At 42.8% G+C, this 19,225-nt stretch overlaps 1 protein-coding gene across 1 annotated transcript in view; it reads right to left on the reverse strand.

Moving 5' to 3' along the window:
• Positions 1-729: 729 nt before the first annotated feature.
• nrn1la (neuritin 1-like a) overlaps positions 730-19,225 on the reverse strand; it is a 37,628-nt gene continuing 19,132 nt past the window's right edge. Inside the window, exon 3 of the mRNA XM_075471213.1 lies at positions 730-4,177. Coding sequence (XP_075327328.1) covers positions 3,892-4,177 — 286 coding nt within the window. The 3' untranslated portion in view covers positions 730-3,891. The remainder of the gene's footprint in view (positions 4,178-19,225) is intronic.

The raw sequence follows: 19,225 nt of genomic DNA on the forward strand, positions 1-19,225 counted from the left end.
CGCAGTGAGCAACGCACTTCCGGTTATTTTCACAAAATAAAATACCTGTTGCCTTTTATCATAGGGAAAGCCATTACGACACAATTGGTGCTTTTGTTTTGAAAACAGGAAGTGAACCTACCTTCGTTGTAGCTAGCTTGAAACTGCAGTTTTGACAGGAAATGACGATCGGCGACGTCACGTTACGTTGCATCTTGGGTAGTTTGAGTATGAGTAGTAACCTCATGATGCATACCCAACATTTCGGAGAATCTAGTATGCATCTGGGAACTTCTTGCATACTAAAACTTGCATACTAACTCAAAAAGTTAGTATGAGTAGTAGGAGAAGTATGCAGTTTCGAACACTGTTGTGTCTTCTTGGTGAATAATGAATACAAAACAAAATAAACCATTAGTTTAATTAAACCTCCGTCCTGTTGTATACGGTTAGCGCACTGAAGGAGAAGCCGTGTTGCGGTTAGTAATTTGAAGCAAAGACGCTGCCCTGCGAGTGTCACCAGAGGATGGCGCCACACAGTCATAGTTGCAGCAGTCATTCGTGATTGTAAGTGAGTAGAAGAAGAAATGTCAAAGAAAAACCAACAACAACTGTGGTGGACATAGACATAGAAAAATAGACAGAGCTCCCTTTCATCTCTGTAAATAGTTGGGATGTTATATCTTGGAGGATGCCGATGAGCCACGTCAGTAGCTCTAATGTGCATAAAGTCTTCTGCTAAACAGTTTTACAGTTTTTCACCTTCTCTCATAACTGCGAATAAAAAGCAGGAATGTTTCTCATTTCTGCTGTTGAGAAAGCAGCTTTGCATTTGTCCCCTTCGCTGTCTGTAATTAGTCTGTGCTTAGCTCTTAGGGTCTGACAGCAAATGTTAAATATGAACTAATTAGGCTGATGGCCTTCAAATTCCCAATTCCAATGATTTTCAGAGAAAGATGAACCATCTGAAGCATATTCATAGCCAACACGCGTACAGTGCTCAGCTGAACCTGCACACTTATGCAAGACTTTAACAGCAATTAATAGCTTGCTTTAAAGGAGGAGAGAAGTTAATCGCAGCACTTTTTCTTGTTGCTTTTTCTAGTTCTTGACATTTTTTCCCCCAGTAATTCCCCAATTAAAGGAAGTTCACTGTACTGTAGTGAGGCAGGCTTCTTAAAGGAGACTCAGTTCATGAATTCTTGACAAGAATTAAACCACATATGCGGAGGACTAATGTTTACCTAATGAATAAGACCAACCTGTGTCCAAACTGTTAGCTGGGCTCTGAATACAGGAGTTTTAGGGGTTATTTGTCACATATTTTTCCCAATGGACATATAGAAATTAAACAAGAGCCTCACAGAATAATGTGAAAAATCACAGAAACTAGAAAAAACGTTAGATTCAGGTTCAAGTACACCTCGAGATAGCACCTGTTTCACTTCCTTATTCACCGTTTTCTTTAAATTTTACAGATGTAGGCAACACAGTTTCCCAGTTAAAGTTAGGCAGTAAGGGTGTTTTTTTAATTGCAAGGTATGATGTCACTCTTTCTTTGCTTCATAATCCATGCTGTGATTAATTCAGCAGACAATTTCATTCTAAGCAACTTAGAAGTGGGAAGTAAGGAATAAAGAGCGGTCACTGCACTGAATGAGTTAGCATCCAGAAGCCCGGTGGTGGTTACCTGGCTGGGGCCATGTTATGGAAAACTTCTTGGTTAGGTCTAAGAAAACATGTGTGATATAGTAACATCTGCTGGCATAAACTTGAAAGAAGCGAAGTTTGGGGTATCATTTTGAGCTCCAGTCGTTATGTGGTGGTGCAACCCGATGCGTCGGTATATAACTTGTTTCTTCTAAGCCAACAAAAGCAAAACTACGCTCATTTTGGGTGGGATCAGGATGCCGAAAGATCACTCTAAATTAGGGCTGGGCGAGTTAACTCGTTATTATCGCGTTAACTTGTTGATTATTTAACGCAGATAAATATTTTATCGCGCATTAACGCAGGTTTTATTATTGTAAAAGTCTGTTGAATGAATCACATTCACACAGTTACAGCAAACACCACGAAGCAAGGAGAAATAAAATAAAGATAAACTAGGAGGTAACATCACCGTTACAGGTGTGAAGCTCACAGAGCTAACCGGCGCTACTTCCTGTTTTTACTTGTTTCAACATAAAAGCCCGTATTTCAAAATAAATAAAAAAAAAACTCCTGCATTTACAGCCAAGTTGAATTGTCTTCTCAGCGTAGTAGTTCCAGTCTAAAATATCACTTAAAGGCAAAACACACAACTGATAGCAGCAAGTCATTCAAGGAAACAGACAGTGGAGCGAGGCTTCTACATAAAAACTACAGAAAGATGCTGATATTAAAAGTGTGTTTGCACAACAAATGTTATGGCACTTTCATTTATATGGCAGCACATTTAAAATAAAACTAAATGCTAAAAGCTATACGCTACTTTTGGATTAATTTTTGGATTTTGCGTACAAATGCGATTAATCGCGATTAATCAGGAAAATCATGTGATTAATTAGATGAAAACTTTTAATCGTTGCCCAGCCCTACTCTAAATATAACACACTGGAACCTGAAAATGCACCGATTCACGGTGCACTGAAAAATGAAGCTAAAGTCTTTGCGCCGCTTTGATTCGTCACGCCAAGCGGCCACGACAAAACAGCAGAATGGGTTAAATTTTGATCCCCATCCGGATCACATCAAACACGTTTCATGTATGGGAATTAAAATCCAGGAGCTTAAGATCTCAGAGGAGATGAGCGGAGCAGTCGCTAATGAGCTGTAGCCTGCGTTAGCAAGGTACACGTGCTCAAATAAAACCGATAAGACTTTGAATGAACTTTGTCTTAAAAGCAGTCCTCAAAACAAATTCTCTCAGCCTCCGTTACTGCACAGTAAAGGCGTTCGTTTGCAGATACACAATTTAAAAATTTGTGGATGCAAAACTGCAACCGAGCATTAAGAACAAATAGCATGATGGGGCCTGGTTGAAGCGCCACAATAAGCTCTCCTTTGGACAGAGTGTTCGCCCACCTAAAGGTTTGTGTGCTTGGTTGAGGCATAAATTGGTGTATTGATGAAAACGAGACAAGGTGCAGTGGAAAAGTGCAACAAAACCTCAGACCTGGGAGCAGAAATTAAGCTTCAAGATTCAAATTCATATACAAAACAAACAAAAAAACGTCTAATTACCAGTATTCTTACACAACATTTTTTGTTTGTTTGAAGTTCAGCCGGTGTCTTTTCAATAAGTGGCTCGAGCTGATCTCAGATGATCTCAAAGAATCAAACTTTTTTGGTCTAAACGTAAAAGCTGTGGGTGATTTCCACCTGACCAGAAAGGTTGGGAAAAATGTAACCAACCAGGTCAACCAGCTGGGAACGTCACTGCACTGAGTCTCTACTAGCAAGGAGAACAATGTAAAGCCTTTAGATGGAAGTATTTGCAGTGGCTTTGTTATCATATTTTTCTATTACAGTCAGGAAGACGGGACTCCTCCTTGGACCGTCTCATGCAAGCTTATAATAACTAGATTTACGAGGATAAGGAACGAAGACAGATGACATGGGGCTCCTGCGTCCGTCTGTTAAACTATGTATGTGTTTGCAGGCTTGTCTGTACAGAAGTTTTCTATCTCTGCATGAATTTTGCGACAGAAAAACTAATTAAAAGGCAGAGAATATGCATGAACCGGAGCAGCAGTTCAGAGATATGTTATCAAAAGAACTGCCGGGCATCTGAGCATGCAGTTAGAAATATTCAACCTCCGGCAGAGCGGAGGAAGAAGCAGTGGAAAGTCTATGGACTCGTGGAAAAAACAAACAAAAAAAACACAAAGTTTATATCTATGTACACTAGTCCCATTTCTTTGGGGGGAGTTACATCCAAAACAACAACAGCAGCACAGGAGACAGTAGCATGAGAAGGTGGAGACAGCCTGCCAGATGATCTGCGCTCCCCCTTAGAGACTCCTGGTTGAGCTCCTCCTTGTTCGGAGAGACGGAATCTGCTGGATGGCTGTTCCGGTTGGAGCACATGTCGTAAAGGTTTCCAGAGAACTGCATCTTCTTTGACTCCTGGCGTAGGGACTCCCAGACGGCCGCCGCCTCCTCTGGACAGCCAGCCATCGCCACGTTGGCGCAGTCATGGAACTCATCCCACGACCTGCAGAACACAAAGGACAGAGAGAGACGGACGGGACGACACCGTTAGACGGGACGCCAGCTGGCACTGAAGCAGTAAAAACTAGGGCTGGGCGAGTAAACTCGTTAGTTATTAAACAATAAACATTTTATCGCGCATTAACACAGGTTTTATTTTTATTTTTTACAAAAAAAAAATTTTTAAATGTTTATAAGAATTATTTTGTGCCTTTCATGGATATGAAAGTTTAGAGAGACAGGAAGTTGGGGTAGAGAGAGGGGGAACGACACGCAGAACAGGGACGTCCGATGTGGGACTCGAACCGGGGCCAGCTGCAGCGAGGACTATAGCCTCTGTACATGGGGCGCCTGCTCAGCCACTACGCCACAGACCACCCCGGTTTTATTATTTATTTTATTATTGTAAAAGTCTTTTGCTCACAGGCTTTTATTTTGTAAAAGTCTGTTGCCCTCAGGCTTTTATTTTGTAAAAGTCTGTTGCTGTCTGCTGTGGAACAGGAAAAGAAAGTAATCGGCGGATCCACCAAACATGGAGAAGGGTACGGAACTTTTACTCGGCCATTTTCATGTTAAAGTTCTTCCAGACGGCGGAGTCGACAGAACCAAAGTCATCTGTAAACACTGCCAAGTTGAATTGTCTTCTCAGCGTAGTAGTTCCAGTCTAAAATATCACTTAAAGGCAAAACACACAACTGATAGCAGCAAGTCATTCAAGGAAACAGACAGTGGAGCGAGGCTTCTACATAAAAACTACAGAAAGATGCTGATGTTAAAAGTGTGTTTGCACAACAAATGTTATGGCACTTTCATTCATATGGCAGCACATTTAAAATAAAACTAAATGCTAAAAGCTATACACTACTTTTGGATTCATTTTTGCATTTTGCGTACAAATGCGATTAATCGTGATTAATCAGGGAAATCATGTGATTAATTAGATTAAACATTTTAATCGTTGCCCAGCCCTAGTAAAAACATTCATAAACAATGTGAAAAACTTTCAATTTGGACATATTAGGAGAAGCAGATATTTGACCCTTTATAAGGAGGCGGGGCAGCTCGATGCGTCCATCGGTGTATGAATGTGTGTGAATGCTTCGAACAAAGCACGAGTGTGTGAGCGAATGGGTGAATGCGGCATGTTGTGTGAAAGCTCTTTGAGTGGTCAGACTAGAAAAGTGATATACAAGTACGGTGCATTTACCATTTAAGAAAGTGTGAATCAATAACTACCTTCTCATAATGGCTAAACTGTTTGGGTGGTAATGAGTTCATACTGGAAGGACTTACAGTTGCTCGCTTCCCAGTTGAGCAGCCATAAAGGTCCTGATTCTCACGCGAATAGATTTTTTCTTTTCCTAACGGCTCTAATGCAGTCGGACAGACTGGAAATAAAGATGGATGACTGTTTGCAGAGTTTTTGCAGGAGGACGGAGACGTAGTGGTGAGGTCTGGCAACCAATGAGGCAGCCTGCATTACTGTAACTATCCATTGGAGGTTGGATAAGCTGAAACGAGTCTGTTTGACTTGTATTTACTCCCAGTCTGCCTGGTTACACTTGGAAATGATAGCTTTACTCTACTTGTGTCATGGCCATGGGGTTTTTCCCCATGTTTTTAGTTCTTTTGTGTTTTTTCATGTTTTAGTTTTGCCATTGTTTTTATTGTTTGTTTATTTAGACTCTCTGTTTTCTCACAGTCTTTGTGAAATCCTTATAATCCTTATAATCCTTAATCCTCCGGCTGTGTTCGAAATTGCATACTACATACTTCCATACTGCATACTGATCGATCAGACAGTATGCAGAGCGTTTACCCACAATGCATTTCGCTCCTGCCCGAGCTGAAATCAGCCGGCCTGAAGCTGATTTCTCTTAAGCTCTAAACTCTGTAAACTTTAGCAACATTTGAAACATTTCAGGAGAGAAAGTAGTCGTTTAGATCCCCAACGTGTTGAAAACCTGACAAAATACCGGCTGTTTACAATTTTGTTCCCACGAATTCGGTGCTACTAAAGCTAGCCGCAGTGAGCAACGCACTTCCGGTTACTTTCACAAAACAAAATACCCGTTGCCTTTTATCATAGGAAAAGCCATTACGATACAATTGGTGCTTTTGTTTTGAAAACAGGAAGTGAACCTACCCTCGTTGTAGCTAGCTTGAAACTGCCGTTTTGACAGGAAATGACGATCGGCGACGTCACGTTACGTTGCATCTTGGGTAGTTTGAGTATGAGTAGTAACCTCATGATGCATACCCAACATTTCGGAGAATCTAGTATGCATTCGGGAACTTCTCACTTACTCAAACTCGCATACTAACTCAAAAAGTTAGTAGGAGTAGTAGGAGAAGTATGCGGTTTCGAACACAGCCACGTTCTTTGTTTTGTTTGGTCTTAGCCATGTTTTCTTTTCCAAAGTCTAGTTTTGTCATCCGGCTTAGTCACGCTTTATGTTAACCTTGTTTTTTAGAATAAACCAAGTTTGCTTCTACCTTTTGAAAAGTCCGTGTCCTTCCACGCCTCACACACCACCCAACCGTGACAACCTGGTGCACTCCAGTCTTTGAGAATAAATCTTTTCGTGTCAAATCCTCAGTGAAAATGTCAGTATCCAGGAGTATGAAATCCCCGTGAAACGTTTTATTCTTGTGACTGCTGTCAGCAGCGACCCCCTGCTGTGAAAGGAAGGGTCTGCATCCCTCAGATCAGGACGCTGTGACAGCAACCTGAAGTTCCCAAATCCAGATACGGCTGAAAAAAAGTCTAATCGCCTAAGATTTAATTCTTAATTTCTGAACTGACTGCAGGAGTGAGAGTGAGCTGAACCACACAGAGCGAGGGGGTAAAGTGTTGCTGCACATACTCTGTGAACGTATTGTGACATCCCAGACTACAGTCTAAGTTGTGCTTTCTCACGCGCTCAATACTTTCATATCATATCTTGTTTTGTAGCCTCCACTTTCCCTTTCCTTCAGATTCGCTCCCACTGGCATCATTTCCACTCTCCCGTCTCCCAGAGCCAATCACCTGAGCCGTGGTGGCGGTCCGGTGTTTCTTCCAGGTGCTTCTAAACGTCCTGCGACCTTGCTTGTTAAAGGCTTTCCCACCTTCTGCTACACTGCTGTCTTCCACGGTCGCTAATTAGCTGACTTCCTGTGTACTGAGCCTGTTGGCTTGCCCTTTAGATTTGGTAGCTTTGCTTGGACTGACGACTTTCTGTAACTGATAAGAAACTTGGATTTTACTCCGTCTTACATCCTGAGCACATCTAGTTACATGTCTTTTTATTAATGAGTGAAGGAGTTAAGATATTTCAGTTTTTTTTCTAGATATTTAAGCACATTTGTCGGGCAGAATAAAAACTACTGAAAGTCTTTAAAGGGATAGTTCGCCTCTTTTGACATGAAGATGTCATTCCATATTATCAACATCATTCAGCTTGTGTGGCTTTAGTCAGCTCTGCAACATCCATTCACCTCAAAGCCTATAAATGTATGTCAGAATTCAACTATTAATCTATCCGACAGGTCTGAAATGTACTGTTCAAATGCACAATGTCGTCTAAGACACAATGCGTGTGATTAAGGGTATTTCTTTGCAGCAATATCATTAGACCTGTCCTATTTGTGACACATCGAGCCTCAGCTCGTCTCGCTCCGTCACGTCCACGCAGTCAAAGGAACACCACTAACTAAACCTCTAAGACTGACTTATTGATCGTCCCAGCCAATCAGTTCATCCATCACGACAGTTTGAAAAGTCAACGATGCTTTAAGCGAAAGGAACCGAGGCCGCAGATCTCCCCGATGGCCAGGACGCAAGTTTCTGTGTGTGCTTGGATGAAGATTTAAACGGGCTGCTTGAAAATGGCTGATGAAGATGCAGTGACAGTGAGGCATTAGTGCTATCACTGAGTAAATCAAACTCCATCTGTTTGTTTGCTCCCTGGACTTCTGCTGTTCATTGCCAAGAGACCATCTGCTGATCTTTGCTGTTCTGAGAGCGAAAGTCGAGCCGAGTTAGAGTGAAAGCGAGTCTTTGCTGCGTTACGTCCATCAGGATGCAGGAGGAGACGCAGACATGTTTCCTTCCATTGACCATAAAGCTCCATTATTTACAGCATACCGACTAGAACTAGCTGCTGTTTCTTCCTCTCATCACAAACGTGTGAGATAAACGATGTCTGAGAGGAAGCGAGTGGGAACGCTTGGGGAGAAAACAGCATCACAACACGTAATGATCCTACTGATGATACTAGATGAGCTGTTCTGATTCACTTTAAATATTCAGTTTTGTTCCTTTTTCTTTAAATATGACGAATCTTTGTGGCAGTGTTTTAAACTCGGGTTTTGAGGCACAAAAGGCTGTTTTAATCACAAAGTGTTGAACCACGAATTTCAGCAGCCACTTTAAAGCTGTCACCAAGGCAGCTTTTTACCACCTCAGAAACATCATCAGAATTAAAGGTTTCCTCTCCCAAACAGACCAGGAGAAACTCATCCATGCATTCATCTCCAGCAGACTCCATCACTGTAACGCTCCTTTAACTAGACTTCCCACATAGAGCATTAAACATCTGCAGCTCATCCAGAACGCTGCTGCTGGAGTTTTAACCCGGACTAAGAGATCTGAACACATCACAGCAGCTTTAAAATCTTTACTCTGGCTTCCAGTCAGTCACAGAATAGATTTTAAAAGCCTGCTGATGGTTTACAATCTGTGATCTGTTCAGAGAATATAAAGCCAGCAGAGCTCTGAGATCCAAGGACTCAGGTCAGCTGGTCCAGTCCAGAGTCCAGACTAAACATGGAGAAGCAGCATTTAGCTGTTATGCTGCAAACAAGTGGAACAAACTGCCAGTGGAGATTAAACTTTCACCAAATGGAGACATTTTTAAATCCAGGTTAAAGACATTTCTGTTCTCATGTGTCTATGCATGAAATCTGCACGATATCTTTGAACTTATCTGGACTGTTGCTTGTTTTTAAAGTCATTTAAATTATTTTATCTGTTTCTCTTTATATTATTTTATGTATTTTTAATGCTTCTTACACTCCCTGCTGCAATGCTTTTATTTTATGTGAAGCACTTTGAATTGTTCTCTACATGAAATGTGCTACAAATAAATTTGATTTGATTTGATTTTATTTGACCCATCAAACCTGCGGCGCTTCCTTTTATACCCAACCCTGACACCCTCACCGGCCCCCGGGTAATCTGCCGGCTGTGCAGCCTCTTCCAGAACGCTGCTTTTCCATCTTTCTTTGTCTCAGCCCCACCTTAAAACGTGTGGCTGGCACCATATTCTAAACGTACTTTTGGTTTCTAAATAAAACGTGTTCGATCGGTAAAGATAACGAATAATATAGTTGGACTTTTCTTTGTTAGATCAAGGCTCAAACTAATTATTTACGGATTTTTCTGCCGCTTTTATGGAACAAAGTTTGGGAATAACTCATAAATGTCAGGAGACACATCGAAATGGTACAAAAACCTAAAAGCTACCGATGGTAGAAGGAATAAACAAAATTAAATAACTGTTTTCCTAACCACCCTCCTGAGGGGACCAAAGTAAATATAATACGTATAATTAGATATTTAATATAATACATAACTTTGCTCTATACCCTCGGCAGGATCCTGGAGGGTGCATGGGAGTTCGCCCAACCGGTCTACATGTGTTTTGTGGACTTGGAGAAGGTGTTCGACCGTGAGTATGGAGTGCCAGACTCCTTGATATGGGCTGTTCGGTCTCTGTATGACCGGTGTCAGAGTTTGGTCCGCATTGCCGGCAGTAAGTCGGACATGTTTCCTGTGAGAGTTGGACTCCGTCAGGGCTGCCCTTTGTCACCGATTCTGTTCATAATTTTTATGGACAGAATTTCTAGGCGCAGCCAGGGCGTTGAGGGGGTCCGGTTTGGCGACCTCAGAATCGGGTCTCTGCTTTTTGCGGACGATTTGGTTCTGTTGGCGTCGTCGGGCCGTGACCTTCAGCTCTCACTGGAGTGGTTCGCAGCCGAATGTGAAGCGGCTGGGATGAGAATCAGCACCTCCAAATCTGAGACCACGGTCCTCGGCCGCAAAAAGGTGGAATGCCCTCTCCGGGTCGGGAATGAGATCCTTCCCCAAGTGGAGGAGTTCAAGTATCTCGGGGTCTTGTTCACGAGTGAGGGACGAATGGAACAGGAGATTGACAGACGGATCGGTGCGGCGTCTGCAGTGATGCGGGCTCTGCACCGGCCCGTCGTGGTGAAGAAGGAGCTGAGCCAGAAGGCGAAGCTCTCGATTTACCGGTCAATCTATGTTCCTACCCTCACCTATGGTCACGAGCTGTGGGTAGTGACCGAGAGAACGAGATCGCGAATACAAGCGGCCGAAATGAGTTTCCTCCGCAGGGTGTCTGGGCTCTCCCTTAGAGATAGGGTGAGAAGCTCGGTCATCCGGGAGGGGCTCGGAGTAGAACCGCTGCTCCTCCCCATCGAGAGGAGTCATATGAGGTGGCTCGGGCATCTGGTTAGGATGCCTCCTGGACGCCTCCCCGGTGAGGTGTTCCGGGCCCGTCCCACTGGGAGGAGGCCCCGGGGAAGACCCAGGACACGCTGGAGAGACTATGTTTCTCGGCTGGCCTGGGAACGCCTCGGGGTCCCCCCAGAAGAGCTGGAGGAAGTGGCCGGGGACAGGGACGCCTGGGTCTCTCTGCTCAAGCTGCTGCCCCCGCGACCCGATCCCCGGACCAGCGAAAGATAATGGATGGATGGATGGACATAACTTTGCAGTTTTTAAAGCCACACGTGGTTTAATCAAGGAAAAAAACTGTTTTTCTTATTTCTCAGATATACAAATTACATGTGGGACTAATTAAACCTTATATATAAATAATTCTGAGTCTAATCCTTTCTAAGCAAGCCTAATTTTACTGAACACCAGTTATCTGCATCTGGTCACATGTTGTCTGTATAAGAAATGTTCCACTGCTGTTTCATGTTAAAAAGAAAGCAGGTGAAATGCTGTGACCACTGTTCCTGCTTATTTTAATTGCCTCTGTACTTTAAGTCCGTCGCACAATGGCCCTCAGCAGAAGAAGTTCTGTCTTATTTGTGGCTCGGTAAGCAGGAGAGGAGACAGTTGTTTGAAATGCAGCTCCTGGAAGAGCCTTTTATCTTTTTTTCATTCAATAAAGAACTGAATGAAAGTGGTCTGTTTCATTTCCCAAACGTGAAGAAATGCTTTGTTTTTCCTAAACGCTGCAAAGACATCATGTCTGTAAGTCCAGCTGCACTTTGATTTATATCTGCAGCTGCTAAAGCAACTGTTCATGAGAATATAATTCAGAGGAAACGGGGTGAGATGGGACGCTTCCCGTCGTCGGACTCTCGCCTTGTGATTCCCTGTCGGCTCGTATCGTTGAGTCTCACAAAGTGTGGCTGTAAATTTAAACTGTTATGATCTCCAGAATCGGAAGTCTTTCAACACAGAAAAACATCTTCTGGTGTCTTTTCTGCTGGTGCTCGATGAGGACGTCTGTCTCTGATCCTACTTTAAAGGGATAGTTCGCCTCTTTTGCTTCTCTTTTGTTTTGCTTCTCAAAACAATATTCTGTCACAAGGGGTGGGGGTGAGGAAGGAGACTTCAGAAGTGAAAGCAAAACTTTATTATCTATTTATTATTTCTAAATCAAAGTTAACACAAAGCGCGGCTGAGCCGGATGACAAAAAACGAGACTGTGACAAAAAAAAACAAAAGACTTGACTTGGCCTGAAAATACTTAGCTTGGAAAGACGTGGCGTGGAGGTGCAAGGATCTGACCAAGTGCATGGGGTAACCTGGAAACTAAATACTGAGGAGGCTGATTGGTGAGTGAGTGCAGCTGATGGCAGGGCAGGAGAAGGACTGAGGCTACGTGCCCACGACAACGGTAACGACAGATAAACGCAGAACATTTCCACAGATGTGCCTATCTTGCACACGGCGACGGCGTTTTTCTCCAGAGTGGAGATCTTGAAAACGATCCAACCTCTTGTCGCCGTAGGAACAGTTCAAAACGCAGAAGTGCGTTTTTTGCACACGTTAAGTGGGTAGTTCTCCGTGAACGACTCCCATATCTCACTATATTTATTTTGGACACTCTCCCAATCCACATTATCCACTGCCTTCCTGGCTTTGTAGTTCAGTGTCGTGTTCAGGAGCAACTGGACCTCATCTGTCCAAACAAAGTTTGAAGGCGTACTGTTGTTGCCGCCGCGCTTCGCCATTTTCTTCCAACTGACGCGGAGGAAGTAGCCACAAAACAGGCATTTCTCATATTTATTAATATATAACAATACTAAAGGTATTGTTGCTACTGCCACCTACGTCTGGGGCGTGCATTCTACATCGGCAAACTGCGAGTTTTATACGTTTTCCCTGTTCCCATGGATACACAGATATCCACCCCCATGAGAACGCAGATAAATTGTGGAGGAAAAAAACGTACATCTGCGTTTATGCTTCAGAGCGTTGTCATGGGCACGCAGCCCATGACAAAACTAAAAACAAGACCTGAACCTAAAACTTAACAAAACTAAGACATGAAAAACTAAAACATGGTAAAACTAAGAACTTAAACAGAAACTAAAAACGTGGCAAAAACCCTACAGACATGACATCTGCGTTCAAAAGAGTAATACATTTGCATCACAAAATCGTTCTCCAGGAAAAAGTCAGACCTCACCATCGCTTGGCCCTATTTTCTCTCCCTTCGTATCACTGCCTGCTGTGCAGACCGAGCAGCAAACACTGTAACAGGCGCGGCTGTCGTCAGCAGGCAGTGATACGAAGGGAGAGAAAATAGGGCCAAGCGATGTGAGGTCTGACTTTTTCCTGGAGAACCATTTTGTGATGCAAATGTATTACTCTGTTGAACGCATATTGTTTTGAGAAGCAAAACGCTTTATTTTTTAAGCCCCAGCCAACTAGCCGGACTACCTTCATCAACACCAAAACGAGGCTGGAACTCTGCTTACAGGACGCAGCAGGGGGTAAGAAGATGTTCATAAATGATGTTGCTGATATGGGATGTCATACAGCTTCATGTCAGAAGAGGCGAACTATCCCTTTAGGTGCAGAGACTATTATTTTCCTCTGACAAACACATCTGCTGTCTCTCCATCATATCTTTAAATCCATAGATCCGAACACGCATACCTTTGCTCCCTCATGTTCATCTTCATGAAGTGAGCAGCCAGCAGACCTGGCTTCCCTGGACGAGTCTGCGTGTGCTTTTGGCTTTTGTCCAGGAGCTAAACGCTCCACGCAGGCTGCAGGAGGAGCAGCTGACAGAGGGGAGGTCGGGGGGGTTACAGAGCAGCATCTGGCTGTTGTCTGTGTACCTGAGCATAGGCATGCGTCTGTCTGGGAGATACCCAGAGGACGCCAAAGCCTCTGGATGTTTGCAGATCTCCGTTTGTGTGTGTTTCCCTGAAGTGTGTGCAGGTGTGCGGGTCTCTGCAAACAGACGCAGCTGGTGCAGAGACAGCAGAAACGCAGCGAGGACACTGACAGACAACCAGCTGCTCCAACAACCTCCTGAGAAAACGTCTGCTGCTGACACCCAGAAAGATTCAACTCAAACTTCACTCCTCGCTGTTTTTCGGTGGCGGCGGCGGTGGATCGTGGCTCTGTGTGGCAACGTAAAAGTTACTGAAATTAAAAGACAAATGTGTGGCACATTCAGCACCTCAATGTTGCTTCAGGAATTATGAGATGAGACAGCGTGAGAGGAGAGAAAATGAAATATCAGAGAAGACAAACAGCAAAACTGTTACAGCGTGTTCGACCTCAGAGAGACGATCTGTACCCTGAAGGTAATATCCATCTGAGGGCAGGATTAGAGTTCAAACTGTGGGAGTCAGTATCTGCATGGCAGCAGCTGATATGCAAAAGCAGGTTTCTATGTCTGCAAAAGCAGGTTTCTATGTCTGCAAAAGCAGGTTTTTATGTCTGCAAAAGCAGGTTTCTATGTCTGCAAAAGCAGGTTTTTATGTCTGCAAAAGCAGGTTTCTATGTGTGCAAAAGCAGGTTTCTATGTGTGCAAAAGCAGGTTTTTATGTCTGCAAAAGCAGGTTTCTATGTGTGCAAAAGCAGGTTTCTATGTGTGCAAAAGCAGGTTTTTATGTCTGCAAAAGCAGGTTTCTATGTGTGCAAAAGCAGGTTTTTATGTCTGCAAAAGCAGGTTTCTATGTGTGCAAAAGCAGGTTTTTATGTCTGCAAAAGCAGGTTTTTATGTGTGCAAAAGCAGGTTTCTATGTCTGCAAAAGCAGGTTTTTATGTCTGCAAAAGCAGGTTTCTATGTCTGCAAAAGCAGGTTTTTATGTCTGCAAAAGCAGGTTTCTATGTGTGCAAAAGCAGGTTTCTATGTCTGCAAAAGCAGGTTTTTAGCAGGTTTTTATGTCAGCAAAACGCGACACTGCTGCAGTATTTCTCTGTAGTAAGAGCCCCTCTAAGGCAGGAAAACAGTAAACATGAGATCAGGTCACACTGTGGGACCCTAAACACGTGTGGAGGTGTAGAAACTGGTGTAGAAAGTGTATTCAGGTTAATTCAGGTAGAGCTGTGCAGAATGCATTGTAGTGTAGATGCTGCTTCGATAAGCCAGCCCAGAACAGCTGTGATAACGGATGATGTCACACTCAAACACTGGAGAATTTTAGGAGAACTGTTTGGTCTGAACTTTTTCCACATTTGCAGTTTGAAACATGCTTCAAAGCAAAAGATTTTCTGCTGCAGATCTCCCATCTTGAAATGATGTCTGCAGGATGTGATGCAGAGATGATGCTGTGTGCGTCACTGTGTTGTTCTTTACGTCAGCAGGTGTGTATCTGAATGGGCAACAATGGAAAACAGCCGGTGGGAAGTAACATGCAGGTCGGAGCTCTCACGAACGTGCAAATACTCAGCAAGAAGCCGAATGCTGCAGACGTTTGTGACAGTGTGTCACTTCCATGGGGTTTTCCCCACGTTTTGAGTTTTATTGTTGAGTTCTCTTGTGTTTTAGTTTATTTTAATGCATTAGTTTTCTTAGTTCAGGTCTTGTATTTAGTTTTTCCATTTTTTTTCCCCACTGTTTTCATTCACTTCACCTGTCGATTCTCTCAGCTGCATCCAGTTTCTCATCAGTTCCCACAGTATTTAGGCTCTCTAGTTTCTCAGTCTTTGTGAGATCCTTTCACCATTCACACGTCAAGCTAAAGGCAAGCTAAAGTCAAGCTAAAGTCAAGCTAAAGTCAAGCTAAGTCAAGCTAAAGTCAAGCTAAAGTCAAGCTAAAGTCAAGCTAAGTCAAGCTTAAGTCAAGCTAAAGTCAAGCTAAGTCAAGCTAAAGTCAAGCTAAAGTCAAGCTAAGGTCGAGCTAAAGTCAAGCTAAGGTCGAGCTAAAGTCAAGCTAAAGTCGAGCTAAGGTCAAGCTAAAGTCAAGCTTAAGTCAAGCTAAGTCAAGCTAAAGTCAAGCTAAAGTCAAGCTAAGTCAAGCTAAAGTCAAGCTAAAGTCAAGCTAAAGTCAAGCTAAGGTCGAGCTAAAGTCAAGCTAAAGTCAAGCTAAGGTCGAGCTAAAGTCAAGCTAAAGTCAAGCTAAGGTCAAGCTAAGGTCGAGCTAAAGTCAAGCTAAAGTCAAGCTAAGGTCAAGCTAAGTCAAGCTAAAGTCAAGCTAAAGTCAAGCTAAAGTCAAGCTAAGTCAAGCTAAGTCAAGCTAAAGTCAAGCTAAGTCAAGCTAAGTCAAGCTAAAAGTCAAGCTAAAGTCAAGCTAAGTCAAGCTAAGTCAAGCTAAAGTCAAGCTAAAGTCAAGCTAAGTCAAGCTAAGTCAAGCTAAAAGTCAAGCTAAAGTCAAGCTAAGTCAAGCTAAAGTCAAGCTAAAGTCAAGCTAAGTCAAGCTTAAGTCAAGCTAAAAGTCAAGCTAAAGTCAAGCTAAGTCAAGCTAAGTCAAGCTAAAGTCAAGCTAAAGTCAAGCTAAGTCAAGCTAAGTCAAGCTAAAAGTCAAGCTAAAGTCAAGTCAAAGGTGAGCCTAAACTAAGCTTCAGACCTTCGTCACCACAGCATTTACTTCAGTGATTGACCTGACAGACTTGGAAATAGCCTGAACTGCACCTCACACTGCTTTACTTGCTTATTTCTACTGTAAATCTGGTTTAAATGCTGTTTTAAGAGCTTTAAATTGTCTCGTTGCGCTGTATAAATAAATGAGACATCATCCCACCACGGCAGCTCCAAATGGAGCGACGGCTTTGAGAAGTCAGAGATTTTGTGTTTGTCGTGATTTCTGAAACAAATAAATGTGTTGGAGCACAGAAAAAGCTTCTGTTTTCATAACGCCTCCTTTAAAGGGGATTTTCTTTCTTGTTTTCTGGCAGTTTGCGGCAGCAGTTTTGTTGTTTCTCCAAAATAAAAAGCTCTTTCCCATCGATGCTGCAGCATTAAACCGGCTGGAAACCTCCCTTTTTTCCACGTATCCTTCCTGGTTTACTGCTGTTCTGCGGCTCCCAGTTCTCTGAGCCTTTCTTTCCTTCGTCATCACATCTGTAAATGTGCTTTGTTGTCCACCGATGTTCCTCTTTGCTGCAGCTCCATCCTCAGCTTAGAGTCCAAACCGTTTAACCCGAGTAGTTAGTTTGAAGTTCTCATTCCTGATTTTATCTTTCTTAACTCAAACTCCACTTCCTGTCTTTTCATCAGTGCCGTCTCCAACCCACAAAGCATCTCTTGTTCCAAATTGCATCCATCAGTCCTCTCAACTCAACTCAACTTTATTTATAAAGCCCTTTAAAACAGCCGTGGCTGAATCAAAGTGCTGAACACATCACAGCAGCTTTAAAATCTTTACTCTGGCTTCAAGTCAGTCACAGAATAGATTTTAAAAGCACGATATCTTTGAACTTATCTGGACTGTTGCTTGTTTTTAATTCATTTAAATTGTTTCTCTTTATATTATTCTATGTATTTTTAATGCTTCTTCCACTCCCTGCTGCAATGCTTTTATTTTATGTAAAGCACTTTGAATTGTTTTGTACATGAAATGTGCTACAAATAAATTTGATTTTATTTGATTTGATACATGAATAACAGCACAAAGTATAAGGCATAAAACAATAAAAACAATAACAGAAACAGAGTCTCATGCTGGGTTAAAAGCCAGGGAATAAAAATGGGTTTTACGATGAGTTTTAAAAATGCACAGTGTAGGGGTTTGTCTGACGTGAAATGGGAGGTCGTTCCACAGTTTAGGACCAGCACCGGTCCTAAACTGAGCCTCCGTTTGGCCCTCGGTGCCTCCAGGAGCAGCTGATCAGCTGACCTGAGCCACCGGGCAGGAGCAGCTCAGAGAGGTAAGGCGGGGTGAGTCCATTTAAAGATTTAAAAACAAATAAAAGAATCTTAAAATGGACTCTAAAGTGCACAGGCAGCCAGTGGAGGGAGGCTGAAATGGGAGTGATGTGCTCCCTCTTAGGTGTTCCAGTTAGGAGGCGAGCGGCAGCATTTTGGACCAACTGGAGACGTGCGAGGGAGGACTGGCTCTGACTCCAAGATAAAGTGCAGTAATCCAGCCGAGATGTGATGAAGGCGTGGATCACTGTGTGCAAGGAAGGGCTTCACCTTTGCCAGCTGCCTAAGATTTAAAAAAAAGCTGCACAAATTTGCCGGTCCATTTTAAAACCCGAGTTTGTGACTGTTGGCTTCCTGTGTCGCACCAAGGGGCCCAAGTCAACAGGAGGGGATTTGCAGGAGCCACTGGGACCAAACACCATCAATTCTGTCTTATTTTCATTGAATTTTAAAAAAGTTTAAGGACATCCAGGCTTTAATGTCTTCAAGACATAACAGAAGTTATGTCTCCACCCTAAACCCTCGTTTCGACCTCCCCCATCACTTTTGAGCCTAAATGTCTAAACCCATCCACCTTCAGCACCTTCAGCACCTTCACACCTTTACACCTTGCATCCTCACTCTTCTCCTCTCCTCCCACTCATTTCTGTCCTGCTCTTTTAAACTTGTTCTGCTTACAACACACTCAGCCCCATTTTAAGGTGAATCACAAATAAACTCTATAGAAACTAGGGCTGGGCAACGATTAAAATATTTAATCTAATTAATCACATTATTTCCCTGATTAATCACGATTAATCGCATTTGTACGCAAAATCCAAAAATGAATCCAAAAGTAGCGTATAGCTTTTAGCATTTAGCTTTATTTTAAATGTGCTGCCATATGAATGAAAGTGCCATAACATTTGTTGTGCAAACACACTTTTAACATCAGCATCTTTCTGTAGTTTTTATGTAGAAGCCTCGCTCCACTGTCTGTTTCCTTGAATGACTTGCTGCTATCAGTTGTGTGTTTTGCCTTTAAGTGATATTTTAGACTGGAACTACTACGCTGAGAAGACAATTCAACTTGGCAGTGTTTACAGATGACTTTGGTTCTGTCGACTCCGCCGTCTGGAAGAACTTTAACATGAAAATGGCCGAGTAAAAGTTCCGTACCCTTCTCCATGTTTGGTGGATCCGGCGATTACTTTCTTTTCCTGTTCCACAGCAGACAGCAGCAGACTTTTACCAAATAAAAGCCTGTGAACAACAGACTTTACAAAATAAAAGCCTGTGAACAACAGACTTTTACAAAATAAAAGCCTGTGAGCAACAGACTTTTACAATAATAAAATAAATAATAAAACCTGCGCTAATGCGCGATAAAATATTTGTCGGCGTTAAATAATTAACTGGTTAACGCGATAACGAGTTAACTCACCCAGCCCTAATATAAAAACTCCTGCAGCTTCTGGAATTTGTGAAGATCGATGACTTTTACATGTTTACAATGAACTCATTTTCAAGCAGCTTCGCCGTCATGGACACAACAAAGCACGAAATAACTGGAGGGTCTTTTTTTCTTTACATCCTGCAAAGAATTCCGAGAGAACGTCACGATGACTCGGTCCAAGGTTTGCATATTAACAGATGTAAGAAAATACAAATAGAGCCCGTCACAGCCTCTCAGTTCCAGTTTGAATTGAAATGAAAATAAT

This window comes from Odontesthes bonariensis, chromosome 7 (assembly GCF_027942865.1).
Source record: "Odontesthes bonariensis isolate fOdoBon6 chromosome 7, fOdoBon6.hap1, whole genome shotgun sequence".
Lineage (NCBI taxonomy): Eukaryota > Metazoa > Chordata > Actinopteri > Atheriniformes > Atherinopsidae > Odontesthes > Odontesthes bonariensis.